The sequence below is a fragment of the Diachasmimorpha longicaudata genome, chromosome 15, assembly GCF_034640455.1.
Source record: "Diachasmimorpha longicaudata isolate KC_UGA_2023 chromosome 15, iyDiaLong2, whole genome shotgun sequence".
Classification (NCBI taxonomy): domain Eukaryota; kingdom Metazoa; phylum Arthropoda; class Insecta; order Hymenoptera; family Braconidae; genus Diachasmimorpha; species Diachasmimorpha longicaudata.
The window spans coordinates 4,198,020-4,216,031 of record NC_087239.1 but is presented as its reverse complement, the minus strand read 5'-3'; the positions used below and the strand labels follow the sequence as shown (position 1 = coordinate 4,216,031).

General features: G+C 37.7%; 2 protein-coding genes across 4 annotated transcripts; one reads left to right on the top strand and one right to left on the bottom strand.

Annotated features, from left to right (window-relative positions):
- LOC135169664 (BTB/POZ domain-containing protein 7) lies at positions 1-17,767 on the top strand. Of its 2 annotated transcripts, XM_064134853.1 has the most exons (10): positions 1-541; positions 747-852; positions 912-1,169; positions 2,590-3,669; positions 4,959-5,343; positions 5,439-5,591; positions 6,263-6,419; positions 6,589-6,767; positions 11,686-11,907; positions 13,554-17,767. In XM_064134853.1, the coding sequence occupies exons 3-10, from the start codon at positions 931-933 to the stop codon at positions 13,839-13,841; spliced, it is 2,703 nt and encodes a 900-aa protein (XP_063990923.1). In that variant the 5' UTR covers positions 1-541; positions 747-852; positions 912-930; the 3' UTR covers positions 13,842-17,767. The 2 variants fall into 2 exon arrangements, with proteins under 2 accessions (XP_063990923.1, XP_063990921.1); XM_064134851.1 differs by lacking the exon at positions 747-852.
- Positions 6,421-11,146, bottom strand: LOC135169665 (uncharacterized). Of its 2 annotated transcripts, none has more exons than XM_064134854.1 (2): positions 10,986-11,146; positions 6,421-8,433 (listed from the first exon to the last, which is right to left on the bottom strand). In XM_064134854.1, exon 2 carries the CDS (start codon positions 8,429-8,431, stop codon positions 7,193-7,195), a length of 1,239 nt encoding a protein of 412 aa, XP_063990924.1. In that variant the 5' UTR covers positions 8,432-8,433; positions 10,986-11,146; the 3' UTR covers positions 6,421-7,192. The 2 variants fall into 2 exon arrangements, with proteins under 2 accessions (XP_063990924.1, XP_063990925.1); XM_064134855.1 differs by lacking the exon at positions 10,986-11,146 and adding an exon at positions 10,243-10,387.
- Positions 17,768-18,012: the final 245 nt, after the last annotated feature.

The window sequence follows — 18,012 nt, the reverse complement described above, 5'->3', positions numbered from 1 at the left end:
GGTGATTTTAGGTTAGCTACCAGTCAGACTGTACTGTAGAGGGCTATGTGCGCTCTATTTTCAATATGCAGCTCCGAAAAATCGGAGATAAATCACGAAACACACCTATAATTCCTCACAACATGAGTGCAATCAGTGGAGTGTGATAAAGTGGCCAGTGGCAGTCGTGATAACTGCATTTATTCGCCACAATAAATTCCAGTGTCTTCACCAGTTCGTACAGAAGAATTCTCCCCATTCGAGGGAATATTCGTGTAAATAAAATAAAAATAAACAATGTGTTTGTAACAGGGTATCGGAGATGAATTGTGAAAGTTCAATGATTGAAAATCAGCTCAGTTGATCCAGGGTGAATGATCATTGAGGAATAATTATATTGATAATGCACTCTTGTGAATTTATTTGGGCCAACGATGCATTCGAATATAAACATGGCCGACTGTGTGTTGTTCAGGGATTGTTTGTATGTGACATTAATTCGTGAATATCATCTGGAGATAATAAACTTGGATACGAGAAAATATGTGCACTAGGGACCCAGGTAATTATGATAAATCGATTGCTGATGATTGATTAGTGTCAGTGGTGGGCATTTACCCAGTGAAATTTACATAATCCATCATTTAATCGTGTAACAGTTGGATTTTGTTGTTACATTGACCGAATAAATACGTCAGCTCTACACTTTCTCTGCTATTCATGATGAAATTTTGCTTCTCTTGATTTCTCTTTTTTTTTTTTTCAAGGGAGATAATGATTCTCCAATTGCACTGACCCCTTAATCTGCTAAGTCGACCATGACCTACTTATCGTACCAGAACCACTGCAGCATAGACAGGATTTAAGGAATATGTAATTAGGGAATTGTCTTGGGGTGAGGGAGTCTGATGATTTGTTGGATATCTTTCCAGGCTGGTGTCTGGGTGAGAGATGAACGTATTCCGATTGTTGATACCGTGTGCATTGGCCCGTGGCGACGAGAGTGGTGAAACACTGGAGAACGGTTGCTGGGCAGCATCGGTCACGAGGAGGATTGATAATGATTCACGTATGACACAGAGAATGGGAGCATCTGCCTCATCGAACCTTGCTGCTATCGGTGGCGATCCCATTCAAGCAGCAAGGCTATCGTCTTCCGGCAATGTTGATCAGTTCAGCATTGGTGCAAGGTAATTGATTCAGGGATTTTTTTGGAGAAGGGATGAGGGGGAATCGAGGTATGTTGCCTGCTCTTCTGATGAATATCTCCAAAATTAGGGAAACTGGCGGGATTTTGATGAGAATCGTTTGTGTAGGGAGAAGAAAATTGTTCAACAAAGTTTCTATGAAAATTTTTCCATTTCTTATAGATTCTGAGATATTTACCAGAAACCAACGGTAGAGATGAGTTAACTTTCTCGGTTCACTCAGTAATATTCATGGTTGATTGATTAAAAATGGGAATTCAATTATAAAATTGAACAGAGTGTAGAAAGAATTGATCCTCTCCACTGTAAAAAATTCAACAAATATCCTCAACGTGTTTCACTAATTTAATTTACCTGAATAACATTCTGTCGATCCTCCGCTTCCACTAATTTCGTATATTTTTACTCGATTATGAAATTTCCATGGTAATATAATCATGAGTCATTCTCCTGAGACAAAGTAATGAATCCCTAAAAATAAAATCTCGCGAAAAGCTTGGAAAACTTGAAATACCGAACGAACTCATCAAGAATTCATTACGCAACATTCCAAGTTGCGGCATTCCATTACGAAATGGAAAAACGACAATGAAGCATATAATTTTCGCAAACGTCACGAAGCCTCAGCAAAATTTTCCGATATCTCCACTCAATTCCCATCGATTCTTCCTGTCCCAATTCTGTCTACACATTCCTTTCATCATTACTTCCCCAGAACATCTCCCATGGGTTCCCGCCTATTTACTTAAGTGGAAAAAGCAGGAGAATTCTCAAAGTACTATCAAAACGAAGAGAATCCACCGAAGATGATGAACTACTGGAAGAAATCCACGTCACTTGTCTAGGGCACCATCTCCATAATCATCGTCACTCCCAACATTTTTAACATTCGAATAATTGCAATGAGAATTGATAATATTTTGACTCTCTTAGGACATCATGGTCCCTCTAATTAATTAATTCCCCTGTCTGTTCACTGCAACAATATTCAAACAACAGAACTAAACAAACAATGACTTTTCCCACACTCACAAAAATGAATACTGTCCTCTAAAAATAGTCTCCTCTCCACGGCCACTGAGAAAAATCTCCCAGTGCATTTTCAAAATGAACCGAACATCTCAAAAGGCACGATAAAGCCTCCACCAGCTGAAAGAAACCCACTCCCAAGTGCAAATTCAGAATCTCTAAACCCCTCGCAACTCCTTTAACAATCACACACGGTTTCACACGTCTAGAAAACATCACAAGATGAATTTTCTTTCTTCTCACCGGCTCTGCCCCCCCCCCTCCCCCCGCCCCACCATCGATTCTCCGTCACGAGCACCAGAATTACTTTCATCAAAGAAATCCCCCCACGATTCAAACCAACTCATCCAGAGGCCCTTCATTCTAATTACAGAGAACGAAAAAAGAAGGTGACAGGCTTCGCAACCCTTCGTAAAAAATTCATTCGTCGTCGTAGAACATCGAAGGCATGTGACCACGGCCGTGTCATAAGGGAACTAGTATCAACCTGGAGTCCACTCGAGGCGAGTGCCCTCCTCGAGGAATACGAGGCCCTGGCAGCCCTCAAAGATCTTCATGTACAGGCAGAGCTAGCTAGACCCCCAGCTACCACCTTCAAACAGGATTTATCAACTCTCTACGATTACAAACACTGCACAGACGTTGATCTTGTTTATCGTGGTGCATGTTTTCCAGTCCACAGGGCCTTATTGTCCTCCAGATGTCCATATTTTCGAGAATTACTGGCAGGCTGTCCTGGTTATGGAGCGAGAATATGTTTGGAATTGAGAACACCAAATCTCGAAGTACACATGTTCTCAGCTCTTCTGCGTTATCTTTACACTGGTGATATTTGTACACACGACACATCCCTCGATGGCAATTTATTGAGACGTCTTGGAGATGAGTTTGGTACACCCAATCTCCTGGAGCACGATCTCAGATACTTACTCGATACTGGTGATTATGCTGATGCTGCACTTGTTTTTACGTCTGATGGTGATTATCAGAGGCCTGACAGTGGCAGCTCGGAATATGGTTTCAGGCCGAAGTTGGAATTGCCCTGTCACAAGGCCATACTCTCGGCGAGATCGACATTCTTCAGGAATTTGATACAGAGGAGAACGAGATCGGGGGAGGATCACACAGAGAGAGCATTGCATATACCCACGAGAATTGTTCTCGATGAGTCGGTCATTCCCAAGAGATATGCCAGGGTTTTGCTGCACGCTGTTTATCTCGATACTGTGGATCTGTCGTTAATTCTCAGGGGAAGTGGCTGTGGAAGCTCCGCGGGGAGTCTCGGGGAAGTGCAGGCACTCACACACACTGGGAGAATGAGACCTAGTCCCCTCGAGGAGGCCATGGAACTGTACCAGATTGGACGGTTTCTGGAGCTCGACATTCTCTCACAGGGATGTGAGGATCTTATTCTCGAGTGGCTGACGCATGAATCACTGCCAATTGTTCTGAGGTAATTTGTCTGGTACATGATTTTTTATGATGAATATTTCATGACAACATTCGTGTATTTGTTGTAAATAAAATAATACGAGGCTAATATTTATTATTTGGCATTCAATAGTAGAGGAAATATTATGGATTATTTTTTTCATCCCAATTTCAACCAATCAAATGGTGGCATTTCCCGTCACGTGGTACAAGTAAGAGAGTTTTACTTCGGATATTTTTCGGATATTTCCCTGTTTGTTGCTAAGCAATGAAAATATCCGATAAACAATTTGTACGCGTTTCAAACCCCAAAACTGTCATTAGAAAAAATCAAGTTCAAAGACTTTACCTCGACATGAGCAGATTTGGACGGGAATCCTTGGAGATTATTGATCAAAAAATTTTTTAAAATGTTCCTAATAATACAGTGAAGACAAAAGCCACAATTTGGAAATAATTCTCTGCATTTTGTGCAGACAAAAAATATACGCTGGAGAAGCCATGACTACGAGTGAACAACCATACTATATGACGTGAAATGCCACACATTTAATTGTTTGAAATTGGAATGAAAAAAATAATCCAGCCAAATACCCCTCGACCTTCAAAATTAATCGGATATTTCCCTCCAGTTTCCCTGCGTAGCACCGATCGGGATAAGATTCGCAGAAAAACCCTCGCGCTTCGCGCTCGGGTTTTTTAACCTGCGAACCTTATCCCTCTCGTTGCTACGCAACGAAACTCTCGGGAAATATCCGATAATTTTGAAGGTCTTGGGGTATTACCACTGATTATTTTTCCCACCCAAATTTCAGCCAATAGAATTGCACCATTTGTTGATATTTTGTATAGCCTACCTCGAATATCAGCGATTATTTTTTGAATATTTTGGTAAACAAACGACACTTAACCAAATAAACCTCTTTTCATGTCATGGCACAATTCTCTTGGCCGAAATTTGGATTGGAAAAATAATCCCCTGAATACCACTCGAGCTTCAAAATTATAGAATATTTCCCTCTAGGTTCCCTGCATACAAATGAAGTCGTCAAGTTTTTCAGGAAAAATCACTCGTGCTTCGCACTCGTGATTTTTTAGCCTGAAAAACTTGACTCCTTCATTTGTTTGCAACGAATCTATCGGGAAATATTCGATAATTTTGAACCACTTGTGGTATTATATGTGAATATTCTAGCTGATTGGGGCAAAGAATGAGAAAAATACGAATTGAATTCAATTCGTTCATCGATTATTTAATTTAAAAAAGTATTTACGCGTATTATTAATCAATTATTCAATGTCTTATTGCAGATGGGGAAGTCAACCTCACGGTTCAGCCTGGGTTCACCGCCAAGCCCTCCACTTTCTCAGAGAGGAATTTCAAACGATAGCTACCACCTCAGTCCTCTATCAGTTAGATCACACTCATCTCGTTCACGCACTCCAGAGTCACTTTCTTCAAGCCAGCGAATTAGAGGTCCTTCAGGCTGTTTTAAAATGGGGTGAACACGAGTTAGTACGTAGGATGGAGGATCGTGAGCCAAATTTACTCAGCCACACGGTACACTCAGTGGCACGAAAGGGAGTGAAAAAACGAGATCTCAGTGATATTGAACTACGAGAAATTCTCAGTGAACTTTTGCCACTTGTTAGAATGGATCATGTGTTACCACCCAACAGTGAAATTTTATTGCAGGTAATTTACATCATTGGTATTTGTTGATGTGGTTTACTCAATGCCTGGAAGTCATTGGAGTGGCTTGAACTCATTTGTATAATTCAATGCTGTAGGCGATACGTCGAGGTCTTGTTTCAACGCCCCCCAGCCACATGATCGGTGATGAGAGGGAAAATATGAGGATCAATGCGTGGATACGGGGGGGAAAACGGAATGGCCTATTTGTACGGCCTCGTTTATTTATGCCCTATTACGAGGAAATTAAGGTAAAAATAAATTTACTTGGTAAATCATCAATTGAAACCATTTACATGTAAATTAGTAATATTTGTTCTAAACAAAGTGATTAGTTGTCGTTGCTGCGATTATCTTTCGAACGTTTTATTTATAGATATCGTTATCGTTGATTTTTTATCTCGTAGTAGGTAAAATTGTGATTGTGGAAAGGAATCAGTGGGAGAAGAGTTCAAAATTCGCAAAAAGCGTTTTTAATTAGAGTTTGGAAATAACGTTGATTGGAGGGTAATTATGAGTGGACAATTTATCCTGGCAACTGAGGGTCTGTCAGCCAACGACCAACAAATAGGATAAATGACGACCGAGGGGCCATTAGGGACAGTAAATTGTTAATTTCCAATTTCCGCTGGGGTTATTCGACAATACAATTCAAAAGCGGTTTTTGAATATTAAATCTCCAATTTTTTTGGTCGTTAAATATCGTCTAACACATCCTAGTACGAAACTGTTAATCAAATTAATTACCACGGAGCAAATTAAGCTTAATCACTACCAATTAGTGACAAAATTAAAATTTGATTCAATTTTCCAAAATTAGTATCGTTTAAACCAAATAGTTCCGGGTCTTGAGGCTTAAAGATAATAGAAACAAATGGGAAAATCAGAAATAATTGTAAAATGACGTTTTTAACATTTTTAGAGTCTAGTCGAAGAGCAAATGATTCAAGAAGCGGAACTTGTGAGACTGCGAAGAGCCCGATACATTCCTGACATACCAGATACACTTTACATGGTCGATGAAAAACCAAGGTCTATGGGTGCAGTTGGTGTAGATGTACTTGCTGCAGCACTTCCTGGTATTTTTTTATATTTCAATAGTTTTATTCACTTTGATATTTGGCTACAAAATGGTTGTAAGAATTCTTATAGAACGTGGAAAAACTCATCCCCGAGAAAATTATTTTTACCGATCCATCTCTGCTCTCCTCATCGTCAAAAAAAATACAACAAAACCATTTAATCTAGTTCCAGATGCAATGACAATGTCGGCGATGCTGAAACGTGAACAAAAACTCAGACAGTCACCGAGTTGTCAACGGGCTGTGAGTTTACCCCTATCGTGTCGTCACGAGATAAACAGACAAGTGAGATTACGTGTTGTACGTGAATTTAATCTACCGGACGCTGTTGCTGATCTCCTTGAGGTAAATACAATGAATCTCCATCATCAATGCCATATTAAACAGAGCACAGGGGAAAGCATAACAAAAAGGACACTGAATAATTTTTTTAAGACCAATAGCTCTTTGCAGAACAGTTTAGATTATGAAACCATAAAGAACATTTGAAAAACCGCGACGAGCTCAGACCGACTGGCTTGAGACCCCATTTTTTTCCTCATGCGATACCCACAGACGGATGACCCATCAAATATGTCCGTAGAGGATCAATAGCTCTCACAACCGTCGATGAAATAGATTCTCTATCTCCCCACAACACGTACACCTCACCTTTCACCTCCCCAACTTCCCAATGCTCTATTGATCTTCCTGGAAAACCCAAATGTCCACCTGTCCCCCTCCCCCATTCCCAATGTCAACAAGAATCTATCAAACAATGACTTCCATATCTACGTCGTCAGAAGCCATCCACGTTTCTTAAAAATGTGCAACACTTGCAGCAATTTATCACGATAAGCCTCCCCACCTCCGATTTGCAAGAAATTCTCCTTATTCTCGATGCTCTCGATCTTCGGCGCTGAACCAGGTACCGATTTAATGACCTGCGTCATAGCAAGACACTGGGCTAGTTTCACCGGTCCACACATATCGAGCAGTCTCAATAACTTATTCCAAGTAAACTTCGTTGTATCGACATTGAACCTCTTCAGTGACTCCACGAATGACTCGTAATATATTCTCACCATGTCGTCGAATATGCCCTCGGTCAGGTCAATCCTGGGGCTCGATATCAGAAAGAAAATAAGATCCTTGACACCGTAATCGTAATTACCGAGTTGAAAATCAACGATTTTCATGTCCACAATCTCATCAGTGTTGTCTTTGAACTTGTACATCATGTTGTTGCCCCAGAAATCGCTGTGTACAAATGTAAACCAGTCTTCATCTTTCTCCATAGCTTTCTCCAGCTCCATCATGCTCTCGATTGTTTTGTGTACATCATCCATATCCTCCTTGGCCTCCGGTATATTTCCCAAATCGGTAACAGCTTTTCTTATCATGTCCATGACACATGCGATGGCCTCGTCGTTGACGCAACTCTCCAGAGCTGGCATCACTACATTTTCGAATACTTTTGGCTTTTGAATTCTCGTAGCGATTGTTATAGCGTGGAGTTTTGCCAGCTGTTTGACTGCGTACTCAGTTTGATCTCGGGAGAGGCCGTTGAGACGATCGATCATTCGGTAGCCGGAGTAGTTGAGATTCTCCAGGACTATGCAGGCCTGATCGTCAAATTTATTGGGCATCAGACCGAGACGTCCTCCGTAGTAATGCGGACCCAACCACAATGACTCGGCATCTGCGAGTCCATTGTCCTTCTGCAGTTGGAGGAAGACTGGTGTAACGTCTCGGTAGAAGACGAGCTCCTTGTTGAAGGTCGCGGGGGAGTTGAACAGTTGGAGGAGGTAGACTGAGGGCGGTGGGAGCTTCACGACAGTGTGCAAGATCTTCTTGGAGGAGCTCTTGGTGAAGACGACGTTCACTGCGAGAATTAAACTGCCGAAGTTCTCGCCGGGGTCTGTCAGGTTCTTCCAGCTTGTTTCCAGGATGTTGATGTCGTTTCCTAGGGTCTGGGAGAGGAGACCTTTGAGGTCCTCCACGGGGAACTTGTTCTCACTGGCTGGCATCTCTGGAATCAGTCAATTGGTGGTTATCTAAATATAATGTCAGATATATATAGTACATATAATGGAGTATTATGTATATTCTGTTGTGAAGTGGATTGAGTGATTGATAGTGATGGAGTGAATGAAGTAGGAATGAAGTAACAAGATATTACAGAAATTAACGAGTCTATTTTGACACCTCATTGAATATTCAATTATCTTCATGATGAGCGGTTCTAAAAGACGAGGAAGATGTCAGGAAACGTGTTTTTTTTTGTAATACTCAATGAAGATTCAGTTGGTGGTAATAACCGAAGGATCATTCATTAGTTCAGTGAAAAAAAAACCTCGATGAAAACAACAGTCCTATTCTCCACGTGATATCTAATTTTTTTTTACAAAGTCATTTTTGAATGGAATTGTTCAGATATGGATCCATCTAGTGGAATATTCTTTGATCTTGAGATTGACTGATTGATTCACAAAAAAATTTCGGCAGTAATTTTATGCGTGACATTGAACCCGATTTAGGAGAAAAATTATTATAAAATTTTCCTAATTAGCCCAGTCAATAAAAAAAATTGAATGAAAAATCTCCATAAAATTTTACGACTTTAATTCCCTCTGAATTGAATTCAATGTCACAACGGAAATTCAACAATGAGGTCTAATAATCCGTCCCGTACAGTCGTTAGACTTGAATTTACGTGCAGCAATGGGGCGTTCATCATCCAGGTTTCTTGTTTCTCCTTTACTTCCGTATTATTTTTTCATAATCTCCGGAATAACTGGTTTACATTGTTTCAATTGCGACTCTGGTGACACACGTGTGCATCAAAAGATGTTCGATGAATGGTCATTAATTTTAGTTGTCCTTGAATGACACAGTAATAATATTTGTCTGTTTCCAAGCATTGTTATCAACAAAACATTTTCACTACCTCCGTTCGGATTTTTGCAACTGCTTTTATCGGATGCAATTGGTTCTTAAAAAATTTTTCTTTTGAAATATTTTTTCCGCGTGGAATATCTAGTGCGTATTATGGTAATAAGCGAGACAATGAAGGAATCACAAACAATGAAGCGTTGCGCTCGTGATATGCATAACAATTAACCAATGACAGATATTCTAATGGATAATTGTACTGATTAATAGGACTGGACACGGAACAAATATATATTTGCGTTACATAATCGCGTCAACGATTTATGTTTTCGGTTATTTCGCGTGCTCCTTCGGTCTGGAATAAATATCACTCGTTAATAAATTTTATCAGATTTGTGTAATTTATTTTCAATATTATCTATTTATTCATTCATACAGATATTCATTTTTTGTTACGTTCGCTAAACAACAAAACTATTGCCCATTCAATATCCGTGAAATGATAAGGGACAGACAACCAAACATTTGTTTGTCTACTGGCGATAGGGAAAAGTCGGCAGCCTTCACTACCCGAGGCATTTGTTACACCCCATTACAGTACACGATAATTATAAACAATCAAAAAAATAAAAGCCCATCCTATTCTAAAAATAAAAAATAACAGAAGAAAAATAGGAACAGGATTATGCCGATAGCAAATAAATTATTCAACAATTAAATTCTCACTTTGTTGAAAGCGTTAATTGGTGCTGCATTATTATTGAAAAAAAAAATAATGAAAGTGAGGAACGGCAAGGTTTTACTATTATCGCACTCGTGAAATACGCACGCGAATCGCACTCCACGTTCTAGCTATCAGATACGCGATTTACATTAATTATTTTAAGGACTATTTCTTTTAATATTCATAAAATAATGTTTTGTTTATGGAATTTCGTAAACTTACGTGTGACGAACGTCTGCGGTCGCAAAGAAACTGGCGTTCCACGTCGGGAAACACTAATAAGGTCGGCAAATATAATTTTCGAAGCTTTATTTGTAAGCCTCTGCAAAGGTTGTCCGAAAAAGGCCTAGGGCCTTTTGGAAAATGGAATTATCTTATCTTATCTTCATGAAACAATGAAGAGGGTGAGTAATTAAAAAATGAAAGTCATTTCCTTAATTATTGAATAGGTTCCCACTACAATAATTAATGTCTTTTTTAGTGGCTTCTCCCCAAACTAATGGAAAAATACTAAATAATAAATATACGATATAAAAATAAGATTTCTACGAGATTAGAATTGCTTTGTCATCTTGAACCTCCACAATTAAAAGAAAAACTATTTATTTATGAATATAATAATATCCCAATATAGCAATAATCGTCTTTATATTTAGCGCATGACAATCAGGACATCAGACAGTTCAGTATTTAATTATTAATTATTTGATCGCTCATTTTACTCCTTCCTCTATCTCCCGATGCACTCAAAATTATCATATATTATATCAAATCACTCCGATAACATTAGACTAGTTGGATTAATTTAATTAACACAATAACAACAAATGAAGTGAAATCTATTCCGCCCGATTCATTAAGTCATAAACTCCTGTCACGAGAAAAAAATATCCATTTTACCCCCAATTGACGAAGACGCAACAAGACTGATAAGAATTAAGTGGAATAAAGGTCACGATCCTTACCACAGTTGTCTCTAATTCACGTAAGCCCAAGCCGTATTACCAGCGCTTGAAATAGATTGTGCTCATCCGCAACTCGCGGAACTCCAGAGTAGTCCACCAGGTCAGTTAGACGATTCAGTAACAACTGAGGTTCGCACACTATGAGTTTGACTTTGGACCCCCTGTTCTCCTTCCCCTGGTGACGTTTATGCCAATTCCCCTTCCTCCCCCATTGCCATTTGCCTCAAAACATCTGATATATAATTTTTTTTTATTAAATACAATCCCTCAATTTTAATTCTCGCACTTACCGATTAATCAGCGATTAATCGGGCTTTTGTAATTGCGATACATACGTTATCTTGACGAATGAGGTGTGCTGGTTTCGATGAGTACTAGAGCAAAAATCTAAGAGCTATCGCTGATCGTTTGCGCAAGTAATCATAGAATCGATATAAATTAATAAAAATAAATAAGGGGGGGGGGGAGGGAATTAATGGGAAAAAAACAGGTGAAAAATGGAGTTAGGCCTTGTCAAGAGTTATCTCTTCAATGCGAATATTTTCTCTTGAGAACCTGGAGATCTAGTGAACACCCTGAGGCTGTTGCAGTCCCTCAGATCTCATTGGAATTCATAAATCATTATTACGATATTCAATCATTTATGACGTTTCTGAGGGAATTTAATGGGGTTTCATGTTTTTTTTTTTTGTGATTGTAGAATGCAGCGTTCTATGGCAGTGTCGAGCAGGATGAAAGCATGACGGGCATGGAGAATATGGACTCGGTGAGCCCCGGGAACATGAATGTCAGTACCAGTGCAACGGTGAACGTTTGTTACGGAAGGAATATGACGTTCCCTCGGCCAAATTCGTCGTATGGGCTGAGGCATGAGCTTCCAGCTGTTGTGACTGAGGGGGAGAATTACAGACATCAGGGAGAGGTAAATTGGATAAATTATTTGTGTATAGTGTTAAGGATATCCAATTAAATAATTCACAGTACTGCGCAGTATTTTAATGATGACACCGCAGCGGAAAAAAATGAGTCGTGACATTATCGCGAATCAAGTAGACGAGAGCTTCTTCGAAAGCAAATGGCTAATTTACTGGCAACAAAAGTTAAGGGAAAAAATTTAATTGACCAATTTTAATGGATGACTGTTGGGAATGTTTTCAACAGACAGATGTCTATCTGTTCCTCAGATATCTATTTATTTGCCGGTAAAATTCTCTGCATTGCTTTTAACGCTCTCATGGGCTTCTTTGGAAATTCAATTACTCCATCTGCATATTGTAATTTATGGTAGCGACAGTATCCTCTAATGGACTCGACAGAAAATTTTATTTAATCGTTTTTAAATTTCAAACTCAATGATAACTTTCCAGAGGCATTTTACTTCCTCTCATATACCTGTTTTCGTGAAGTGCTAGTGCTATAATGGAATTTGCAATTACTGCACTGTCTGCGATTTTTTTGTCAATCAAAGTAAGCAGTGCGAAGTCATCGTATAAATTTAAAAAAAAAATCAAGTCTCACAAACTTTGATTTAGTCATTCGATTGCACTTATTTGTCAAGTCCTCAATGTCAGTACTAGCGCTGCCTACGTATTTCTTGCATTTGAAAATCAATACCACCATAAACTAATATTTGCAACATCAACAGTTTTTATTGTTGCTTTTTTTCTCCCTAATGCTCTTATCACGTTGAAATTAAAATTCAATGCCGAAGTAGCCATGCAGAGGTATTTTTATCGCCAGTTTATTTCAGCGTTCAAAAAGTTATCAATATTATCGGTTCATTTGCGATTATTTCGCGTGAATCTTGAGGGACCTCGTTGAATGTGAATCCAGGGCGTATCAAAATATGTTCCGACGGTCAATAAAATGAATTCGACGATGGAGTGGTCAACCGAGATATTTTAGTTCAATGTTAAACTGATAAATACCGAAACTAGGCGAGATAAGGAAAATAGAATTTTTAATAAGACTATTTTTCTTTGTGGGATAAAAATTGCGAAAAATCAATGGACATTAACTCCAGACTTCTTTCCCAAATATCGAACCATAAATTTCACCATGGCGTCTTATAAATGGCCCTTTGACATAAAAAATCACATAATAATTTTGCGTACTAGAGGCGAAATAGTATTTTTAGTTACGCGAGGGGAAAAGAAGCCCTTGAGGCACACCAGGAAGAAATAAACACATGAAAAAAATTCTAAACCTTCCATTCGTACCTGAAAACGCAGAAAAAAAATTGTTGAAAAATTATGGAAATTGAAATGTGAAAATTTCCACAATTTTCTTGCGTTCACCTTTTGTCGGATGTGTTTACATTCTCGGCGAATGCCAACCTATTTCCCGTTTCATTAAAATATCGATTGAAAATTGAAAAATTCGATTGCATCACCTTCGAATGCCCCTCAATGCCAAACATCAGACTCAATGTCAAACAGATTTCCCATTCTACACCACTTCACCTCTCATAAAATTCCCGGTACAGCAATAAATTCCCCCAATGCTCTCCAAATCGTTGAAATATTCCAATTTCACCCTGAACTGATCATTGTTCCTCCACTTTATTAGCAACAGGATAATAATCCTTGTGGCGATGGGCACTTATCGGGAATAATGCCGGACGTGGCCATGGCGACAGCATCCTTTGGTGCTCTCCAGCTGGTGGAGCAGCAGGAGCTCGAGTTGGATCTCGGGGATGGTGCTTCCCACCTCCTTCAGCACCCTCAGAGCTCCGTTAACAGCCTGGGACCTCATCATCCACTCCTGCCCCATCAACGACAGAGACACTTCCCCGGTCATCCACCCCCACCCTACATCTACCATCGTTCCAGTGCTGGTTTACCTAGATTCATTTGAGATACGACGAAATGAAGATGAGGAAGAGCTACACTTTCTGATGAGAGAATGTTCATCGAGAATATCAGCAACTGCTGGTGTTCCAATGGGTAACTAGAGTAGCAGACTAGTGATAGAACTGTTTATGTTGACGGGAAGTCCTGTGGTGAGTGGCAAATGGGCGAGAAAAAAGTGCAGATTTGCATTTAAGTTTTCGTTTTTTTTGCAAGATATTCAGCGATCACTTGTTCTTAACCAATTACCGTTTCACCACTTCACTGCAGAATTATATTCGGACTAGGAAAACTATTGAATTTAGATAAATATGTTGAATTTTTTTAATATACTCAATTGAGTTGCAGCATGACATTTACTCACGAAAATTATAAGTTACGAAGCCGGGATAGTGAATATTAAATTTCCATTCGCGTTACTGGCGGAAAATCCGAAGCGCAAAAGGATTTACTTGAAGATGATTTTTTTTTTTCGAAAAGTACTAAATTGAGTCACAGCATGACATTTATTGACTTAAAAAAATTATGAAATACGAGAATTCGACGAGAAATATTGGGTTCACGCCTCCGTGGTTTTGTAGATATCGCCGAAACCAGTGAATTTATGTGAAGAGTACTAAATTGAGTTTTTGCGTCTATTTTTTTTACTCAAGAAAACTATTTAAAAAGAGGGGGAATTATCAATGCGAAATTAGCATCCGCCTGCAATCCAGTGCAATTATCAGGGAAACCAGTGAATTATATACAGAGTACTAAATTGATTTGCAGGCTAGCTAATAGAAAGTTCAATATAAATTGCCAGGTTTACCTATTAATTTTTTTATACGCGTGAATTTGCCTCAAATACGCTACAAAAAAATCTCTCCTCCTAATTTAACGGGGTCTTTAATTACCGAGACATTTGAATACCTAGAAAGCCGCGATCTGCCCACATAAATAGTTCTAACAATCGTCTAGAGATCAAAGGATATTCTCTATTTTCCTCTGCTCCACGCAACACAATCGATGATTGCTCTCTCCGCAGTTTAATCGAAGCAAACTCAATGCATGACAATTTTATCATTTCCTTTCAAAATAATCTCTAGGATGAAGCATTTCTACGTAAGAGAAATTGAAAAAAAAAATGGCTGTTATATATATTTTGACAAGTAATACTTAGTAATTAGTGGGGAAAATAATGGTCAGCCGGGACTGCGCTTCGTAATATGTATTCGTGTAAATGTAGGCCCAACTGCGAGGTGTTTAGGGGTTTGTTTGTTGGCCACAAGAAAAAAAAATGATAAAATATGAAAAAAATATATATATTACAAAGATGGCATCATTAATATTGGACCAATCTAAATATTATCGCCTAGGTGTAGTGGAATAATGTAATAATAGCCACGTTGAAGTACGAAACAGTTATTGACGTTTCTTCCAATTCATTTTACAATATTTTGCCGGTTGAGGATATATTAATATTGAAGGTGTTACGACAGTAGGGGGTCATTCTTTTGATTATTCATAATGTTACTTTCTCGCTGGTGTACTTCAACGTCGATACAGCATTCTCATAACAAAACAACTCATTATGGATAATGGAGTTCCTCGATCTGTTGATACCCTTGATTTTTTTTTCCATCAAGACATTCGCAGAATTTACTATCCTTGCATTCTCAGTGTACCATGTGGACGATTGAAATTCTGATAAATTGTGTACATGGAGCATGTGAATTCTGATTTTTTTTCAATTGAAAGACCTGATGAAATGAAAAAATGTATTTTAAAAAATGGAGACGTAGCCTTTTAAGTAAAAAATACATTCTCCAAAATTTTTTAGCAAATTTTAGAATTTCTATCGGTTTTTTGAACGAGAAAAAATCAGGCAATCGTTAAAGTGCTTCCGTAAGCAAATACTCAATAAAATCAAAAGCAAAAGGACTTTGTTGTTTCTGACTGAGAATTTTCGCCAGAAAATGTTGCTTTCACGTTGTGGTACTCCCTTTCTCGCTTCTTCATGTCCTATTGGATGATTTATGTGTGTGATTAACCGTTGATTAGAGAAAACGGTGATTAATTCCATGTTCAATGCAAATCTACGACATTGGGTTCCTTCTTTTTTGAAATCACTGCCATTACGATAGGTGAATATAGTTTGAGATCGAGCATCATTACTCGAGTGGTGAAAGTCCCAAAACAGGATAAGAATTACTGATAAGCATCAGTGGGATTTTCCATTGATTTTCATTCGATGAGACGGGCATTGACTTTTTGTTGATCCGCGGTTATCAATTTTATGGAGACCATCAGAGTAAAAACTGGGATAATTGAAAAATCGTGAGTTTGAAAATTGATAAAAAATTATTGGACAATTGAACATCAAATCTCGACTCATCAAATGAAAATCATTGAAAAATGCCACGTCCATGTATACATCACGTTCGGAAAGCAGAATTTGTAAATATTTTAGTTTATAAAAAGAGGAAAAAAACGCGAAGACGAAATGATGAAATGAGGAGGAAATTCAACTGAATTGCCAACTGTTTTTTTTTTATTATGTACATACAGAACGAATAGGAGAATCAATGCAACTCCCGCCTCTTCTAGCGTTGGCCTACTTTATATTTTTTTCTCCGTCGAATTTTTAATTTTGAGGTAATGCAGAGGCGAAATTAATTGAAAGCGCCGCAGGTAAAGCCAGCCAATATTCTTGCAGTGGAAAATTAAATTGTGATTGAGTAGAAAGGTGAGTGAAAGGAGATGGAAAGGAATAAAATCAGAATAAATTTTACGTGTAAAATGGCCGAAAATAATTTTTTCCGAGAGGAAAATGTCACAATTTGTTCTTAGCAGGACCTAATTGTTTTTTCAATTAAAATTCCGATGAATCAATTTTCTGAAATTTTTTTCCTGGAACAAACTGTCATTTAAATCCTTTGACAATTAATCACAACAAAGTCATGACGACTTTTTCGTTATTTTCATGATTCATTAAATTTTTTTTTCGAACAGATTGAAATAAAATTGAAAAATCTCATGAATACTCGACTAATTCTTCTGAATAATTAATTTATATTCTCTCGGCAACTCCGATTTTATTCGATTCATCTCCACCCCATCTTCACTACGTTAAAAAAAATGTCGGCGCGATAACACGAATGATGATAAGATTCATAGCTGAATGAAAATGAAAAACAAATGGAAGTGTGACCAAACCAATTAGATTATTAAAACTCTGTGCAATTGTATCTTACTTGAGAAAAAAGTGTGAGTGCGAGTATGTTTATTGATTGATGATAACGGAGAAAAGCAGATCGAAGAAAAAAAGACAACAAAAAAAAACAAGTTGTGTATACGTATGTGTATATATTATGTTGCATTAATGTAATTTAGATAATTGCGTATTAGAATTTGATCGATTGAATTTTAGAATCGAAACGAAAGAAAAAAATGAACAAGTGATGATTCACGCATAATTCCGTTCTCTGGCATAAATTATTCATTATTAAAGAGGATAAATCCAGTTATTACGAATGCGTAATGAGTCTAGACTGAATAAATTTAATTTGTCAAATTGATTTTACGAGTATCGAAGATCTCGCCGTTGTAACTTATTCATGATGAAAAAAGAAACTAATTATTTACACTTTTTTTTTTGAAAATTTAATTTCGTACCTAGATATTCAATTATGTCGACTAAACAGTGGAGATTAAAAAAATGAAATATGTAGTGTATTCAATACGTACCATTTATCATACATTTGATCTTAATCTTTGATTATCGAAAGATTATGTAATCGTATGAGGATTTCCAATCAATAGTGCATCGATAGCAAAAAAAAAACAAATGTGATGAATTCCATTTTTTCAAGGAATAATTTCTTTCAAATTGCAGATAAACATTTAATGTATACCTCATTTTTTGTCTCAATTAAACGAAGTAATATCCAGTGATTGATTGTTTTTATTTTCATCCTATAAATTGAATTGTGTCAATTTCTTTTTTCTTATCAATTATTGATCATTGTCAAGTTGTCATTACTAATTACATGAGTGTTAGAATTTTTTTCATTGATTATTAATGAGATGAATTACATTCCAGCGCTTGACAATGTGATGAAAAATATTTGCAGGTTATGTTCGACTAAACAAAAAAAATCTTTTTGGTATGTAAATATTTGTGAAAAAAACATATGTAC